The 19394-nt window shown below is 46.6% G+C and overlaps 1 protein-coding gene across 1 annotated transcript in view; it reads left to right on the top strand.

Moving 5' to 3' along the window:
* Window positions 1–19394, top strand: part of RHCE (Rh blood group CcEe antigens) — a 41150-nt gene that overhangs the window by 8652 nt on the left and 13104 nt on the right. Inside the window, exons 2-7 of the mRNA XM_053575970.1 lie at window positions 1992–2178; window positions 6579–6729; window positions 14092–14239; window positions 16007–16173; window positions 16590–16727; window positions 17450–17580. Of these exons, the coding sequence (XP_053431945.1) occupies window positions 1992–2178; window positions 6579–6729; window positions 14092–14239; window positions 16007–16173; window positions 16590–16727; window positions 17450–17580 (922 nt within the window). The remainder of the gene's footprint in view (window positions 1–1991; window positions 2179–6578; window positions 6730–14091; window positions 14240–16006; window positions 16174–16589; window positions 16728–17449; window positions 17581–19394) is intronic.

The following is a 19394-nucleotide window of genomic DNA, read 5'->3' as shown; positions in this document are numbered from 1 at the left end:
GGTCCTATTGATGTCCTTGAGGGTCTCATATATCCTGATGTTGTCAGATTGATTTGGGAATATCAGGACCCACCCAAGTCCTATGTGCCAGACCCTGGATATGTGACTTTAAATGGACTCTGTAATCCAAGGGGCTTTCTGAGACTTTGGAGAGTTCTGGTAATAAAAGCATCCTCACTGAGATCCAAATCAGGGCTGGAGACTGGCAGGTGAATTCTGATTGCTGTAATTATCATAATGATGATGATGAATTGCCACCATTTATTGAATGCTCTCCATGTACCAGGTACGGTACCAAACACTTGAACAAAACATTACTTACTCTTGATCTCCCAGGACCCTCTGAGCTGGGTACAATTGCTCTTACTTAACTGATGAGGAAAGTAAGCCTGGTACAAAAACACAGGGCTGTGAGGTTGAAACATACGTTGTTTTTATAGGTCAAAACAGTCAACTGTTGTCAATTTAATAGCATTTAACCTCAGAGCAAATGATAAACCGGGATCAAACAGAGCTGTCTGAAATCAAAATCCATGCTTTTTTCCCCTTTCTTCCTATTATTTATTATCTGCACACTGGTTGCAGAAAATTGAAATACTAAAAATAAAAGAAAGAAAATAAAAATCCATTAAAATCTCTCTCCAAGCATTTATATACATGTGGAAATAGCTGGTGTTAATTGAGAAAATAGCCTTTACTATTCTAAGCAATGTCTGGCGACCCAATGAAAGAGGTATGATTATTTCTCCCTTTCTTTTTTTTTTTTTTTTTTTGGCCGGAGCTGGGTTTGAACCCGCCACCTTCAGCATATGGGTCCGGCGCTCTACCCCTTTGAGCCACAGGCGCCGCCCTATTTCTCCCTTTCAATAGATGAGAACAGGAAGAAGGCAGATAGTGTAGGTAAAGGCACAGGCTCCAGCAGACTAGATTTATTATTTTTCATTTTTATTATTTTTTTATTTCATTAAATCATAAATACATAGATCATGTATACATTAATGCATTTATCTAGATTTAAATTCCAGCCCTATAGCTGGGATGATTTACTTAACTCTTCTGTGCCTTGGTTTTCCTATCTGTAAAATAGGGATATTAACAGCACCCACCTCAAGGGGTGGTTGTGAGAACGAAACGAGATAATCTATGTGTATTGTAAAACAATGTGGCACATGGCAAACACTGAATAAGTGTAGGCTGGTACTAAAGCTCAGAGACGTTAAGTAATTGGATCAATTCGAACCCAAGTTTGTCATGGAGCCGATGCTGCTAACCATTTTTCAAAATTGGAACTGAAGTGCTCACTTTTTCCCTTTGCTGGACTTCTCCTTGCAAACAGGTGTGTCTCTCCCACTCACCTGTCACAGCAGCCCCAGGAAAGGTGAGGGCCACACAGAAATCCAGATATTTTCTTCTGGCCCACCAGGTCCCTGGAAATAGGTGGCAAAGGGAGAGAAAGGTTTTCTGCAAAGATAATTTGATTCCCAACAACAGGAGCACTGGGCCTGCCCCTGCCCCCTCTTTCCTGTGTGACCTAGGCCGAGTCACTCAGCTGCTGTAGCCTTATTTTCTCATGTGCATGACCAGGGGGTTGAACCTGATCCTAATAATAGTAGCAATGATCTTTAGTGTCAACTATGTGTCAAGCACAAGTCCCAATGGTCTGCACGTGTTCATACCATATGTTTTACAATGTTATTGTGTAATTAATTATTTAATAATGAACATTTAATAATTCCTGCATTTCCTGAGCACTCACTATGGACAAGGCGCTGCCTTGAGTGCTTAGTTCCTCCAGTCCTTACCTCAACCCTGCATGGGATGTGTGTGTTATCCTCAATATTGAGATGAGAAACAGGCTCAAAGAGCCAAGCACTTGTAGATGATTGCAAATGTTCCGGCCAGGTGCCATTCTGTACAACTCTAATTGCACACCATCTTCCCTCTTGCCCGCTTCTTCTTCCTCCTCTTCTTGCTCTCTCCTCCCTGGGCAGGCTTCCAGGATGTCACCGTCATGGCGGCCCTTGGCATGGGCTTCCTCACCTCATCTTTGTGGAGACACGTCTGGAGCAGCGTGGGCTTCAGCCTCTTCATGCTGGTGCTCGGGATGCAGTGGGCACTCTTGCTGGATGGCTTTCTGGAAAATTTTTCCCATGGGGAGATTTTCATCACACTTGCCAGGTACCCAGGTGGTGGCTGGGTTGCTTTGGGGTCCATGGAGGGCATGGAGCTCAAGAGGAAGCAACTGCTTCATGAAGTAGCAACGAAAATAATTTTATGGTTGGGGGTCACCCCAACACGAGGAACTGTATTAAAGGGTCACAGCATTAGGAAGGTTGAGAACCACTGTTCTAGAAGATCTAGGATAGCCCCTTCTCTTTCTAGCGCCAATCCCATACAATATTTAGGACATCCTTATCCTAAAAGATGATTTATTGCCTATCTGAAACTCAAATTTAACTGGGCATCTTGTATTTATCGGCTGTCCCTAATCTGTGATAGCACAATGGGTCCAAGTCTACAGCCCTCTCTGCAATCTCTTTTTAAAGGATTGATTATGATTTTGTAAAGTTACAATATTGGCTCCTAAATAAATAAAGAAAAAGAGATTAGTCAAAAAGAAATAGAAATGTCACACCCAGAGAGACAGTCTCTTGAAAAGAAAAGATCTCAGTCCACAAATGCTGGTGGACAAGAAATAACCAGGCCCTCGCTTTCCTTAGGTTTTTTCTTTTTCATAACTGTATACACTAATGCATTTATGGGGTTCAGTGTACTGATTTGATATATAATGTGAAATACCTACATCGAATTGATTAACACATCCATCACCTCACTTTCCTTAGATTAACTATGATCTGTTCAGATGCATTTACATGAGACCTAGCTAAACTAATCCGAGCAAAACTAATCCATGATGCCAGAAGTCACAATAGTGGTTCCCCAGGCAAGGTGGTGGATGTTGATGAAGAAGGGTTGCAAAATAGCCTTACAGGGTGCAGAAAATGTTCTCTATGTTAAGCTGGGTGATAGTTACACATCAAGCTATATACTTTTCAAAAAGAAATTAACACTTGATGGGAGAAAGGAGGTTAAATTTTTCCTTAAACATTGTTTTTTTGTTTGTTTGTTTCATTTTAGTCAATTCTGAATCTCTGCCCTGCCTAGATGATGGTAAATCCTCACTGTAGGTATTTTGGGAACTGCTGAAGGCCACTCCAGGATAGGCGGTACCCAGGCCTGCCTCTGGGTACCGCACTCTCTCTTGGCCTCAGTTGGAGAGACAGGGCACTCTCTCTTGGCCTCAGTTGGAGGGTTCAGCTTCTAGTCCCTTCAGGACAGGGGCCTATTTTATTCAATTTTGTTCAAGTTTATCCTTCTTTGTTTTCTTTCTTTCTTCTTCTTCTTCTTCTTTTTTTTTTTGAGACAGAGTTTCACTCTGTCACCTTAGGGAGAGTGCTGTGGCATCACAGCTCACAGCAACCTCAAACTCTTGGGCTTGAGCAATCCTCTTGCCTCAGCCTCCCCAGTACCTGGGACTACAGGCATGCACTACTACATCTGGCTAGTTTTTCTCTTTTCAATAGAGACAGTGTCTCACTCTTGCTCAGACTGGTCTCAAACTCCTGAGCTCAAGGGATCCTCCTGATTCAGCCTCCCAGAGTGCTAGGATTATAGGCATGAGCCACTGCGCCCAGCCGCTTCTTTGTTTTTTTTTTTTTTTCACATACTCTGAGACTCTGCTAAACATCTGGGCATGGCAGATAATTCACAAATATTATTTTGTTTAACTTTTCCAGGTGGAGGCCCTCTGGCATACAGATAAGGAAATGGAGGCTCAGAGAGGGTAAAGCACTTGCCTATGGCCACACAGCTCAGTAATGGAGATGGCTTTAGCTTTTAACTATCTGTAACCCTTCCCACACTCTCCAGAGTGATCACACATGAAATACCATCTAGCTGGCTTCCCACTGGCCCTGGGCAGGGGAATTCTTTACATTTTCCCTTTTTAAAAGTGTTAAAGGTAATCCCCCATGTGGATTTGATAATCCCCAGTATCTACCTGGGAAGTGACAAAGGACACTCTGGGGGAATTCTGACAGTGGTGGCCACAGTCTGGCGTTTTTGCTGCCTTGGCTTAAGGTCACACAAGCCTTTAGCCTCTGCCCCATGGCTGTCTGGGCTGATTTCCTTCTGATGTCTGCAGGGACCTGTTTGTTCACTCAATCCAGGAAGACAAGATGGGGCCATCAGCAGCCTGAGAAAACTCCCCTGCCCCATCCCTGAGCACTGGACCTTCCTAGCTGTGACACCTGCTGGAACTGGCTTTGCAGATTTGAACATTGGGCTCCTTCCAGCTAGAGCAGGGCTTATGGGCAGTGCCCAGGCCTGCCTCTGGCGACAGGGCACTGTCACTTGGCCTCACTCCAAGAGTTCTTCTTTGAGGCCCTTCAGGGCAGGGGCCTATTTTATTCAACTTTGTCCTTTTTTTCTTCACATACTAAGAACTTGGTAATGGTTATTAGAACAAAAATGAAAATAAAAGGAAAGATAAAAGTATATTTTTAATGGTCTATTTTGAAAGGTTTAAGAGGACTCTCCCTGGAAGATAATAGCAATGTAATAGCAATATCTGATCCCCTTATTGTGTTTGACATCTGTCGCCCTCACAACCACTCCAGAGGCATTGCCTCTACCTTATAGGCACAGAGTGATTAAATAATTTACCTAAAATCACACAGCCAGAAAGTGGCTGGATCAGGATTCCAGTCCTGGCAGCCCAGACCCAAGACTGCATTCCTAACCAGTGCACTGTCTCATCACCGTGGCACTTATGGACTGAAATACCACCGCTGGCACACAAACTTCCGAATTAAGCCTGTGTCAATGAAATGAACACTCACCTAAAAGGCGTACCCTCTCCAGGCATGGTGGAAGATTGAGTATCCCCTTATTCTAAATAGCTCCTGGTCCCGTAGAAGGCCGCTTCCCTGTGCCCTTGGCCCTTCTCTGACATCCCTTCTGAAGTCCTTGAGCCTTAAGCAGGACTCTTTCTCAGCAGCAAAAACTGGGGAAGCTGTGTCCTGACTTCAGAGCATGATCTGGAGCCAGGCAAGCTCAGTTGACACCTTACCTTTGTCATCAAATGGCTGTGTGGCCATTGCCCAAAACTCAGTTTTTCTAGTCTCAATGTCCTCTTCTAAGGAGTAACCTCAGGTTACTGAGGGGTAACCTAGCACCATTTTACAGAAGGTCTTCAAAGAATCAAACTTTAAATGAGGTGATATAGTTATAAGCCTGTTGTGCATAATGCTCAATAAATCATTATTATCATGGTTGCTGCAGTGGTAGCATTATCATCATTAACTCCCAGGAAGAGATGGGAGACTCAGAGCAAGGTGCTCAGGAGAGAGTGGATGTCCATGGATTGTCCAGCCCAGTGCCGCCTCCTCCAGGAAGTCCTCCCTGATGATGTCATCATTGCTTTCTCCTTCCAATGAACCCTTCCAGCTTTGTGATATCACAGATATTCTCTTTTTTTTTTTTTTGTAGAGACAGAGTCTCACTGTACCGCCCTCGGGTAGAGTGCCGTGGCGTCACACGGCTCACAGCAACCTCTAACTCTTGGGCTTAAGCGATTCTCTTGCCTCAGCCTCCCGAGCAGCTGGGACTACAGGCGCCCGCCACAACGCCCAGCTATTTTTTGGTTGCAGTTTGGCCGGGGCTGGGTTTGAACCCGCCACCCTCGGCATATGGGGCCGGTGCCCTACTCACTGAGCCACAGGCGCCGCCCATGTGATATCACGGATATTCTTAGTCAACAAGTTCATGGTATAAGCCCTGCTTCCCTAGCCGGATCATGAGCACCTTGAAGACAGAAGTTGTTTTCTGCTCCTAAAGCCCACACTGAGCATGTTCATTTGTCAAGGGAAAGCAGGAATCAGTAAAAATGTTATAATGCCAACTTTTATTTATCAGTTAGTTCAGTGTGCTGGTCTCGGTGCTCCATACACCTGTAGGAAGGATGTTCCTTCAATCTCCACTGCACTACCATGGAATAAGTATTATTCTTATTTTACAGAAGGAGAAACAGGCTCAGTGAGATCAAATAGTTGCTCAGGTGGCAAATTGGGACTGGAAGCCCATGTCCTACTTCCAAACCCAAGTCTCTTTCCTTGGAAAAGGATGATGATGGGGTGGGGGTGACCATACGGGTGGGCCAGTGGGTGGAGAGCGCCCTCTATTGAGCATCTGTGAGTGATGATGGCAGAAAGAAAGAATCTGTGGCAGAATCTCAGGGGGTCAGACACCAAAAGGGAGCACCAAGGGAAGAGTCATTACCTCACCTCTGAGCATCCTCAATATGACCAGTGTGTGCAGATCAAACTCTCAGCGTGTAGAGGCCATCTTGGTGGGGAAAGGCACAAAGGAAACTCTGGATGACAACCCCCGTGTGGATGGAAATCTTACCTCCTGCTGCGTCCTCTGTGACTTGAATAGTGCCAGGCAGTATTTGTTGAATGAATGAATGAGCAGTATCCTTCCTTCTCAGTCATCCTGGCTCTCCCTCTCTCCCCCAGTTTTCAGCGGGCCACCATGAGCGCTACGTCGGTGCTGATTTCAGCAGGTGCCGTTTTGGGAAAAGCCAATTTGGTGCAGCTGTTGGTGATGGCGCTGCTGGAGGTGACAGCCTTTGGCACCATGAGGATGATCAGCAGGCGTTACCTCAGTGTGAGTCACGGTGCTGTGAGGAGGGGCCTTGGGGACAAGGGGCGAGAGGGTGGACGGAGGCCCCTACCTCCATTTGGTGAGGCTTCTGGGATTTAAAAAAATATAGACAGGCCCAAATGGGCTTACAAAAGTGTGGTTTATTTGGCACACAGTAAACAGATGCTTTTCTTTTTTCTTTTTTTTTTTTATTGTTGGGGATTCATTGAGGGTACAATAAGCCAGGTTACACTGATTGCAATTGTTAGGTAAAATCCCTCTTGCAATCATGTCTTGCCCCCATAAAGTGTGACACACACCAAGGCCCCACCCTAAACAGATGCTTTTCACTTCAATGATATGATCCTATAGGATCATGCTGTTCCGAGATAATTATGTGTTGTGTACAAAGAGTATTAATTCCCAGGGCCCCACTGGCAGTGGTCACAGCAAGCTGTATGGCAGCGTCTTCTTTCAAACCAGTCAGTGTGTGTCAGTGACTACACATGTGATCTCACTGGGACAGATTGTCAAGCCTGAATTTGAAGCCAGCTGTGAAGGGGAGACCAGTCCACATGGCTCTCCCAGCTCCTTGGCCATCACGTTGACCCTCCCCATCTCACACATGAGAAAGCTGATGTCCAGAGAGGGGAAAGGACTAGCATGCTCACTCAGCAAGATAGTGGCAGGGCCCATGTGAGAACCCAGAGTCCCAACCCGGTGTAGGAGAAAGAGCACAGGACTTGTTGTCAAAGATTGGGGTGTGTATCCCACCTCCGCCTTAAACCCCCAAATGACTCTGGGCAATTTAATCCCTTAAAACAGTGATTTTCAAATGGTGTGCTGCAAACACTTTCAAAGATCATTAATTAGGGTGGTACCTGTGGCTCAAGGAGTATGGCCCCAGCCCCAATATACCAGAGGTGGTGGGTTCAAATCCAGCCCTGGCCAAAACCTGCCAAAAAAAAATAATAATAATTTTTAAGAGATTAAAAAAAGATCTGGGTGGCGCCTGTGGCTCAGTGAGTAGGGCACCGGCCCCATATACCAAGGGTGGTAGGTTCAAACCCAGCCCCCGCTGAACTGCAACCAAAAAATAGCCGGGCGTTGTGACGGGCGCCTGTAGTCCCAGCTGCTTGGGAGCCTGAGGCAGGAGAATCGTGGAGGTTGCTGTGAGTCCTGTGATGTCATGGCACTCTACTTAAGGAGGTAAAGTGAGATGCTGTCTCTACAAAAAAAAAAAAAAAGAAAAAATTAAAGATTAAGAAAAGATCATTAATTAAATTATTTTTGGAAGAAGTTCAAAACACAGTAAGCATATACTTTTTTTAACTTTTTTTTTAATCAAAATAATATAAGTGTGCTGCAGAAGTTTAACTATAGGTTCAAGTGTGCTGTGAGATTAAAAAAGTTGAAAAACACTGCCTGAGAGCTTCAGTTTCTTCTTTTTCTTGAGACAGAATCTCACTTTCTTGCCTCGGTAGAGTGCTGTGTCATCATAGCTCACAGCAACCTCAAACTCTTGGGCTCAAGCGATCCTCTTGCCTCAGCCTCCCAAGTAGGTGAGGCTCCAGGCGGCCGCCACAACACCTGTAGAGACAGGGACTCGCTCTTGCTCAAGCTGGTCCCAAACTCCTGAGCTCAAGCAACACACCTGCCTGAGACTCCCAGAGTGCTAGGATTATAGGTGTGAGCCACCACAGGCAGCCCCAGAGCTTCAGTTTCTTCTTCTGTAATATAAGGATAACAGAACTACCATATAGGGTTGGGGGAGTAATCGAATAATTACATGAGATGATGCATGTTTATCCCCTCTCCCAGCAAAAGCATGAAGCCTCTTTACTATACTTTATTATCCCAGAGTAAGGATTTTAGATTTTACTCTGAGAAATACAGGGAGCACGGGGGAGTTTGGGCAAAGGAGAGCTGATTTGACCTGTATTTTAAGAGAAACACCCTGGCTGCTGGAGGGGAAAGGGAGGAAGCAGATGGAAACCTAAGAGGCGGCAATGGTGATAATCCAGGCCTTGGTCTGGGGTGATAGCTGTAAGGGTGGGAGGAGGCTGGATCCCCGGCTGCCTTCTGAGGGGAGAATGGACAGGATTTGCTAACTAACTGACTCATGTGGGGTGTGAGGAACAAAGAAGAGTCACGATGACGCCAAGGTTTTGATCTGCAGCAACTGGATGGATCATGATGCCATTTCCTGAGATGGGAGCCTTGGGGTGGAGTAGATCTGGGAGGGAAAAGCGAGAGTTTGGTGTTCCAACATGGTGGGGTTAAGGTGAGGGCTAGAGATGTGTATGAAACATCCCAGTAGAGACATTGCATAGAAATGTACAAGTGTGGGCTGGGCACAGTGGCTCACACCTGTAATCCTAGCAGTCTGGGAGGCCAAGGCAAGTGGATTGCTTGAGTTCAGGAGTTTGAGACCAGCCTGAACAAGAGCGAGACCCCATCTCTACTAAAAATAGAAAAAACCATTGCTGGACATGGTGGCAGGTGCCTGTAGTCCCAGCTATTTGGGAGGTTGAGGCAGGAGGATCATTTGACCCCAAATGTTTGAGGTTGCTGTGAGCTACACCATGGCACTCTACCCAGGTGACTGAGTGAGACTCTGTCTCAAAAGAAAAAAGAAAGAAAGAAAAGAAACATACAAGTCTGAAGCTTAATGGAAAGGTCAGGGCCAAGGATATAAATTTGGGGGTTCTTATGGTATAGGTGGTGGATAAGGCCATGAAGCCCGAACAGACCATGCAGGGATGAGTATCAATAGAGATGTGGAGTCTGCAGACACAGCCCTAGAGCACCCCACATTTTCAAAGGGGAGAGGCGGCAGAGCCAGCAAAGGAGGCTGAGAACTGTGGCTGGAGAGGTAGGAGGAGACCCAGGAGAGGGCAGAGTCCTGGGAAGCAGGTTAAGAGAGGGCCTAAGGTGGGTTCAATGCTGCAAAGAGGTCAGGTGGAATGGGAGCTGAGAGTGAGCCTTGGATTTGACAAGGGGACCTTGACTGAGCGTGATTTTCGAAGAGGGTGACAGCAAAAGCCTGACTTGATTGGTTCCAGAGTAGGGGATGGGAAGTGGAGAACATGGGGAGGGAGCTTCCGAGGGTTTTGCTGGGAAGAGGAGCAAAGAAGGAGAGAAACTGTAGGGCAGAGTGGGGCCCCAGCATATTTTGTTTGTTTACTTCAGATGGGTGATGTTTACATGGCAGTTAGAATACTCTAGTAGAGAAATATAAAAACCAAAAATGGATGACACAGAAGAAAGATGAATCGAGTCTTTTTTTTTTTTTGAGACAAAGCCTCAAGCTGTCGCCCTGGGTAGAGTGCCGTAGCATCACAGCTCACAGCAACCTCCAACTCCTGGGCCCAAGCGATTCTCTTGCCTCAGCCTCTCAAGTAGCTGGGACCACAGGCGTCTGCCACAATGCCCAGCTATTTTTTTGGTTGCAACCGTCATCGTTGTTTGGCAGGCCCGGGCTGGATTCGAACCCACCAGCTCAGGTGTATGTGGCTGGTGCCTTAGCCACTTGAGCCACAGGCACCGAGCCAGATGAATCGAGTCTTTGAGTTGGAAAGAGGCCGTGGGATTTTGTGCACCTATGGCTTTAGACAGGTGCAGGGACCGCACCTTAACAGGAGGGAAGGCAGGGAGTGTGGACAGGCTGGCATATTTGGTGGTGGGGACTGCAGGTCCAGTTTCCTACAGGGAAATAATTCTCTATTTCTCCCCTGTATTTTCTCAAAGAATTGAGGCAAAGGCATCAGCTGTGTGTGAGGTTGAAGAGGAGGGATGGGACTGGAAGGGAAAGAGTGTGATGCGGTCATCTGTGGGAATGGAAGCCAGGGAGAGGACCAGAGAGGTGCAACGGGGCTGCAGCTGGCACCAGGGCCCCTGCACAGATGGCCCATGGAGAGTGAGCCAGGGACCAGGGCTTGGTGAAGCTGCTCTGGGCAGATGGAAGAAGCAGACTTGGACTTGCCCAGCATGGGGTGCTGCCGAGAATTAGCCCAGAGACTAAGAGAGACCCACGATGGGGCCATTTTAAGGGGGGAGAATGCAACAGTGGGCCATGGGAGCGAAGCTGGTTTCGGAAGGAGTGAGAATGTGACACAAACAAAGGAGAACAAAAATGGGGAGCCTAGAGGTGATGAGCACTCTGTACAGAGTCTGTGGCCAGTCGGCAGCCTGGGCTCAAATCTCAGCTCGATCCACGCTAGCTGAGTCAATCTGGGCTGCTTAGTTATCCTCCACGTGCCTCAGTTTCCCCATATGTAGAATAAGGATATAATAGTACTACCTACCTCTTAGGGCCATTGTGAGTGGTGAACAAGTTCAGGAGGTGTGTAGAACAGTGCCTGGCACAGGGCAGGTGCCGTGGCCGGCTGTTATTTTCATTACCGCCATTGCCATCAGGCGATTACAATTGTCGAAGTGGGGAGACCTAAGGAAGTGAGCAGACAGATAGGAGGTGAGGTGTCATAGTTGGGATGCTTGAAACTGAGTTTCTGGAGGCAGTGCAGTTATAGGTCATGACAAGGTTTCAAGGTTTGATTGTGGATGCAGGTGGCAGAAGTGTCCTGGAGGGAAAGCTATGAGAGGAGAGAGATCAAGGTCCCAAAAGGAAAGAAGATAGGTGGACCAAGATGATCCCTGGGGAGAATGATGGAGAGAAAGGCTGAAGGGCAGGTGCTGACAGCTGCAGTGACCGGGAGTGGCCAGGAGGCAGAGAGATGACCACAGCAAGATGACCACTCTATCCAGACACTGTGATGGCATCTTCTTCAGGTGATGTTTGGGGAAGAAAAAAGAAAGGTGGTCTGAAAGGGAACATTGCAAGTTCTCTTTGTGTATTAATTTTTGGTTCTGTTCATCTGTACACACTACTTTAATTCCTAAATACTTCAGTGTATATTTCCTAAAAACAGGGGCGTTCTCTTACATAAACATTGTTCAGTTAATAAAAGAGAGAAATTAACATAGATATAATATGATTACCTTATTCACATTTTACCAATTGTTTCGAAACGAACTGTCTATTAAAAGAAAAAAATGTTTTTTTCTTGTCTGGGATCACACCTTGCATTTAATTCTCATTGTCTCCGTCAATGCCTGGAACAGTTTCTTCTTCTTTGTTTGTCTTTCATGAGCTTGACATGTTATAATTTATTTCATAGAATGTGGGCTTGTCTACTGCTCGGGGTAGGAATTTTGGGCAGGAATTCCACAAAAGTGATGTATGTCCTTTCTAGTGCATCATATCGGGAGACATGACGTCAATTTGTCCCATTACCAGGCATGTTAACTTCGATGACTTGGTTAAGATGGTGTCTGCTAGGATCTTCCACTGTAAAGTTACTAATTTCCCCTTTGTAATTAATAAGCGTCTAGTGAGGAAATAATTTCCCATAAAAATCCTGCCTCGGGCTGGGCACAGTGGCTCATGCCTGTAATCCTAACGCTCTGGGAAGCTGAGGCTGATGGATTGCTTGAGCTCAGGAGTTTGAGGTCAGCCTTAGCAAGATCGAGACCCTGTCTCTACTAAAAGTAGAAAAAACTAGCTGGGCATGGTGGCAGGTGCCACTCAGCCTCCCCAGTAGTTAGGTGTTCTGCTTGGGAGGCTGAAGCAAGAGGATCTCTTGAACCTGCTGTGAGCTATGATGCCACAGCACTCTACCCAGGGCACAACATGAGACTCTGTCAAAAAAAAAAAACAACAACAAAAATCCTGCCTCTTCTCAAACTTTCATCCACTAGTGTTAGCATCCATTGGTTCTTGCCTGAGCCCATCAGCCCTATGATGATTGCCCGTACTGGTTCTCTAAAGTGTTTTTCCTTCTACATCCATTAGTTCACATTCTTCTGTAAGGAGGAGCTTTCACTTCTCCATCCATCCATGCATTCATTCATCCATTTATTTATATCACTATGGGCCCGTGGATTCGTGTAGACACACTTTCATTTTCTGCTTTTTCTCTCTGCTAACGGTGAGGATTAATTACAACTCTTTGGTTCTCAAGAAGAAAATGTCACTGGAACTTTCTTAGGCAGAATGAGAGGAATTTAGTCTAAGGACCACCCAAGGCAAGAAGTGCAGCCAGACTCAGGAAGGCGCTGGAACTGGATCTGAGAAGGCTTTATGACCTTGGGTAGTCTGTGCTCTCCAGCACTTGGCTTCTTGCTTCTCTGTACATCTAATCTCTCTGCACACCGTCTTCCTCATTAGTGAAAAACACGTCCTCTCTGTACAACCATCCACATGTATTCCTGCATTTCTATGTTCAGGGGTCCTCAAACTTTTTAAACAGGGGGCCAGCTCACTGGCCCTCAGACCGTTGAAGGGCTGGACTATAGTTTTTAAAAAAAACTATGAAAAAATTCCTATGCACACTGCACATATCTTATTTCGAAGTAAAAACACAAAATGGGACCAAATACAATCACACCACCTCATGTGGCCTGCGGGCTGCAGTTTAAGGACCCCTGTCCTAGATCCTGCTGGGGAGGAGGGTAAGAGCATTCCAGGCAGATGAATGACCTTAGGTGGGAACACCTGGTGGGAGAAATGGACCAGGAGGTGACCTGAGACAAGTCAGAGAGAATAGTCCCAGAGCATCCCATAGATCATAGCAAGCATGCAGACTTTGAGTGATTTGGGAGCCACTGGAGGACTCTGAATAGAACAATGACATGGTCTGACTTACATTTTAACAGGGTCACTGTGCTTCGTGGAGAATAGTCAGTAGGAAAACCAGTGGAAACAGGGTACCCAGGTAGGAGGTTATTGCAGTAATTTTGAGTAGCAGTGACGGTGGCTTAAATCAAGGTGGAATCCCTGGAGAGAGGTGGTAAGAATTCTGCCAATTCTGCATATATTTGGAAGGCACATGACAGCACTTACTAGTAGCCCACTAAATAAGTTATTAAGGATTATCAAATTGTGTATTCATCAAGTAACATTAGCACATGTCTAGAATTTGCTAAAGGCTTTAGTTTGATATTATAAAAAGTCTGGCTGCTTCATGTTGCAAGTTTATATCACCCATCACTCCACACAGAGCTGAAATTCTGCTGATAAGTAGGAAGCAGTGTGTGTGGAGGGTTCCTGTGGCTTTTTGCCCCATCTAAGTGGATCTCTGCCAGAAGCATTTAAGAGCTACTCATGAAGGCCAGACAGTGGCTTCCCTATGATAAATACACGGCTACTCAAGGGCTCCTCTGAAGGAAAAAGGCTGACTCAGGTGGCTGGGTAAGGTCTGAACACCAGTCTCATGAGTTCAAGTCATACCTCCCACATGAAGCTTCAAACTTCTCTAAGAAACATCAGAGTTTGCCTGTGAGGAGGGATGGGACATTCACTGCTTCTGCTGGGTTTTGTTGCAGATGGATGACCATTCAAACATGATGCACATCTACATGTTTGCAGCCTACTTTGGGCTGACTGTGGCCTATTGCCTCTCAAGGCCTCTGCCCAAGGGAACAGAAGAGAAAAATCGGACAGCAACGAGTCCCAGTTTATTTGCCATGCTGGGTAAGGACAAGGTGGGGTGGGTGGGCTAAGCAGAAAGGTTCAAAAAGGTTCAGCTGAGAAATCTCTCTCTTTAGTCAATTTAATTGAAGTTGGGGGAAGAGGGAAAGGGAGGAGCGACGGGGAGAAGGGAGGAGGGCAGGGGATTGCCCCCACCTAGTGGGCACAATGTAAGGGTATATGGCAAACTTCCTGGGTGCAGGACGCAACAACAACAGGGACCTTAGCTAACAAACACAAACATTGTAGCTTAATCGTTTGTACTCTCATATTAATCTGAAATTTTTTAAAAAAAGAAAAAAGAAATCTCTCTCCTTTACCAACTTTCCCTGGGTGTCATCATGATGATTCAGTTCTTCTAGTAGTGTTTGTTAAATTCATACCCTTGAATTGATCATTCCCTTGTAGGGAACTCTCTTCGTTAATATCTGATGGAGAGGAAAGATTCGTGATGCTTGAATTTAAATAAATTTATTTAATCTCTTTGTCTTCAACTGAAAGGAGGGAATTGGACAAGTGAAGAAATAGGGCCTGGGGATAGAAAAAGGTATGAGGGTGGGAACAGTAACAATTTACCATTTTAAAAAGCTGCAGCGAAAATGATCAACTTAGACCACAGGGAGAGGCTTAGAGGAAATCAGGCAGCGAGCCCGATTTTGAGCTTTTTGAGCCTCAACTGCCTCATCTGCACAAAGAGATTTAAGCGATAATGCATGTAATGTCTTCCTGAGGCATTAAGTTCTGGGTAAACATTAGCTGCTATTATCTGTTTTATTTTAGAAACAGGGCTCACTCTGTTGCCTGGGCTGATCAGTGGTGTGATCATGCAGCCTTGAACTCCTGGGCTCAACAGATGCTCCTGGCTCAGTCTCCCAAGTAGCTAAAACTATACTAAGTAGCTGACACACTTGGCTAATTGTTTGTTTTTTTTTTTAAGGAATGTCAGGCTGTGGGGCCAAATTAAAGCAGCACATTATTATTTTTTTTTTTTTGTAGAGACAGAGTCTCACTGTACCGCCCTTGGGTAGAGTGCTGTGGCGTCACACGGCTCACAGCAACCTCTAACTCTTGGGCTTACGCGATTCTCTTGCCTCAGCCTCCCGAGCAGCTGGGACTACAGGCGCCCGCCACAACGCCCGGCTCGCACATTATTTTTTTAAAAAATAAACATTTAGGCCAGGTGCAGTGGCTCACGCCTATAATCCTAGCACTCTGGGAGGCCAAGGCTGGTAGATAGTTTGAACTCATGAGTTCGAGACCAGCCTCAGCAAAAGCGAGAGCCCCCCATCTCTATTAAAAATAGAAACCCTAAGGCAGGAGGATTGCCTTGAGAGTTGGAGGTTGCCATTAGCTATGATGCCATGCCACTCTACCCAGGGAGACAGCTTGAGACTCTGTCTCAAAAAAAATTGGCTATTACAAACTGTGTTCAGGGGGTCTGGGTTTTGTGGATGTCAGTCCTATGGTGTTTCCTTGACTGTAAACTATGTTAGCCAGTCCCTGCCAACTTGAGAATTTAGAAAGGAGACATGATTTGCTCACATACACATAGCTGTGATTATAGCTCAGTGGTTCTCAACCTTCTTAATGCCGCCGTGTATTTTCATTGTTACAAAGGGGTCACGACCCACAGTTTGAGAACCACTGCTATAGCTAGAAAGTGATCATGGAGACTTGCTAGCTCTAGGATTCTCCTCATCTGAGGCCACTGGAGGCTCAGGCCTTTGGAGTGGGACTGTGGCTCTGACAATGACCCTCTCTGGCCCCCAGGTACCCTCTTCTTGTGGACCTTCTGGCCGAGTTTCAACTCCTCTCTGCTGACCGATCCAAATGAAACAAAGAATGCTGTCTTCAACACCTACTATGCCCTAGCGGTCAGCACAGTGATAGCTACCTCAGTGTCGGCCTGGACTCACCCCCAAGGAAAGATCAACATGGTAAGAAAGGCGCTGCCACCACCACCCCCACCCCATAGCACTTGGTTCCTCCCGGCCTAACACTTGCATTCATGTTCTTCCCCACTCGAAACCCCATTCTTCAAAGCGCTCAAGGAACATCATTAATACACGTGAGAGTGTATTAATGAACGTATACCTGCGCTTTCCAGTGGATTCCCTAAATGCTTCCCAACCAGGACAACTGCACCCGGAGCCTGAGAGGCAGCAGTAGAGTTAGCCCACTGATGAAGGTCACATAAACTGAACCCCAACAGAGGGGAGGGGATGGTTTCAGGATCTGCGAGGCAGGGAGGATGTCACCCGCTTGCCTTGCTCTCAGGGTGTGGAGTAACTTTCAGCAAGGCGGTGTCCTCTCGAGGACTCACTTCATTCTCCCATGAGCTATTTCTTTGCAGACTCATGTCCACAATGCGGTGCTGGCAGGAGGCGTGGCTGTGGGTGCTTCTTGTCACCTCATCTCTTTTCCTTGGCTCGCTATGGTGCTGGGCCTTGTGGCTGGGCTGATCTCCACTGGGGGAGCGAAATGCCTGCCGGTAAGAAACTGGGCAATGACTACCTTCTGCCTTGACTTAGACCAGCAGGACCCTGGGGCCCTGGAGGGCCATTAAGCAATACCATGGGCTGCACCAGGCAGGTGTTGGCTCTTTCTGATGTTAGCTTCAAAGCCTGGGTAGGGCACCCTGGTGCATTTGTTAGGATGTTGGGAGCAAGTAACAGAACCCACTCAAGTTTGCTCAGACAGAAGGGGGAATTTGTTATAAGGCTACGGGAGTGTCACAGAACCCAAGGCTGCTGGCAACCCAGGGAGGGCTGGCCCCAGGGACTGGAGTATTATGGGGAGCCCAAGACATCCCCACTTTACTTCTTCTTTTTTTTTTTTTTGAGACAGAATCTCACTTTGTCGCTCTAGGTAGAGTGCTATAGCGTCACAGCTCACAGCAACCTCTAACTCTTGGGCTTAGGCGATTCTCTTGCCTCAGCCTCACAAGTAGCTGGGACTACAGGCTCCTGCCACAACGCCCAGCTATTTTTTGGTTGTTGTTGTCATTGTTGGCAGGCCTGAGGTAGATTCAAACCTACCAGCTCCAGTGCATGTGGCTGGCACCCTAGCTGCTGAGCTATAGATGCCGAGCCTGAGAAGTGCTTCTTTAGGCACCCCTCAACATGCATTCCCCTTCGGCGGCCCTGGATGCCAAGGGTGGGTAGGGGATATGGTCTCACCTACAAATCTGCTTATAATGATGTTTGTTCCCAGATGTGTTTTAACCAAGTGCTGGGGATTCACGATACTTGTGGCGTGCATTACACCTTCGGCTTGCCAGGTCTGCTTGGAGGAATCTCCATTGTGTTGTTGAAGCTTCAGATCAACTGGACCAACAATTCCATGTGGGTCACTTGGCTTACCTCCTGAACACCTCTGCCTGACTCAGGAAACGTGCCCAGTGCCCTTAGTTGGAGTTCGTACAAACATTTAGGGCCAGGCACTCAGGAGGCTTCAGCAAATACCTCTTGGCTGTTTTATTCAGAAATTCTGCCCAGCCCCTAGCTTATATAAAGTCATCACCTCTCCAGGCCAACTCTTCTTTCCAAAAGGGACAGCCTAGGGGTAGGGCAAAGGCACACAGTCCTGAGAATCCCACAAATGCACACAGAACAGATCAGTCGAGCCCATGCCAGTGAGCTTATAGCTTAGGCCATGGTGATGATGACCTTGTACTGTGGAGTTGACTGGTCTTGAAGCACTCCCACTGCCCGTTAACAGGCCATGCTACCTAACCTTTCTCAGCCATCATCACACATCATCAATGAAGGTGACAATGGTACCTCCTCTCATGGGGTGACTGGGAGGATACTTGGGGGTAAGAGGACTTAATAAGTAAATGCAGGAAAATGCTAAGCATAGCCCATCCCTGAGGCCAGGGAGGTCAGGGGCTTGGCCAAAGTCTCACTGGGAGGGGGGAATATGGCCGCTGGACCAGAGTTAGGACCTATGTGGCTCACACAGTGAACAGTGGTGATCAGTTGGACATACCAGAGCCCTAGCCATTACCTCCTGGAGGTTGTATATTTGGAACATGGCTTACATAAAAGGAAAGAGTGAATTTGGCACTATACAGGGATAGATGAACTGAGATTATAACAATAATATTGTGATAATCATCACTACTGTGCTAAAAAACATTATATGCACCATCTCATTTAATCCTCATACTCACCCCTGAGGTATTACCAGACTCTAAGAAGCGGTATTTAGGGGAAGTTATCTGCCCAAGGTCATTCGGCTGGAACTTGGCTGTAAGAATAGCTGATTGTTTGGAAGCATCTCAGAGAAATCATGGAAGGGCTGGTGTCTCTTCCACTTCTTGGGCCCTTTATAACTCCAATAACAGAGGTGACCACAGCCTCAAATTATAGGAATCGCATCTCGGTGGGTAAGACATCCTTCCTTGAGCAGCTTGGGGTGAGGAAGATTCCATTTGGGACTGGGGAGGGAATGATTTATGTGAACAAGGCCCCTCCGTAACAGATTTGTTACCAGCTGCTGATGTGAACACCTCAGTTCTTGTCTTCTTGTAATCCAAGAATGGAAAGCAAGAGACAGTTTTAAAGGAGGAAGCAGTGAAGTTCATTAAAGCAAAAATTCACTCTTTTTTTTTTTTTGTAGAGACAGAGTCTCACTTTATGGCCCTCAGTAGAGTGCCGTGGCCTCACACAGCTCACAGCAACCTCCAACTCTTGGGCTTAAGCGATTCTCTTGCCTCAGCCTCCCGAGTAGCTGGGACTACAGGCACCCGCCACAACGCCCAGCTATTTTTTGGTTGCAATTTGGCAGGGGCCGGGTTTGAACCCCCCACCCTCGGTATATGGGGCCGGCGCCTTACCGACTGAGCCACACTCTTAAAGGGATTAAGAGTGGGCACTCGTCCCAGCAGACAGTGACACTGGAGTTTCTGTGACATCCCTTTTTGTCTTGTCTGGCCTCTCTAAGTTTCATAACAACATCTTTTCTTTCTATTCTTGACCAGGGGAGGTGTTACCTCCTTCCCTATGTCAAGTAAGGGGAGTGGGGAGTTTTTTACTTTACATGGTCAAGCCTGGATGTCTTGTGTTGTGGTGTCCGAAGCCCCCTGGGGTGGGGAGAGCAAACCATACTGTTGTATTTTATGATACTTGCAGCTACTCTGACCTTGTTATTGTTA

Source organism: Nycticebus coucang, chromosome 22, assembly GCF_027406575.1.
Source record: "Nycticebus coucang isolate mNycCou1 chromosome 22, mNycCou1.pri, whole genome shotgun sequence".
NCBI classification, from domain to species: domain Eukaryota; kingdom Metazoa; phylum Chordata; class Mammalia; order Primates; family Lorisidae; genus Nycticebus; species Nycticebus coucang.
Note: the sequence above shows the minus strand (reverse complement) of the source record. Positions and strands in the feature narration are given on the sequence as shown.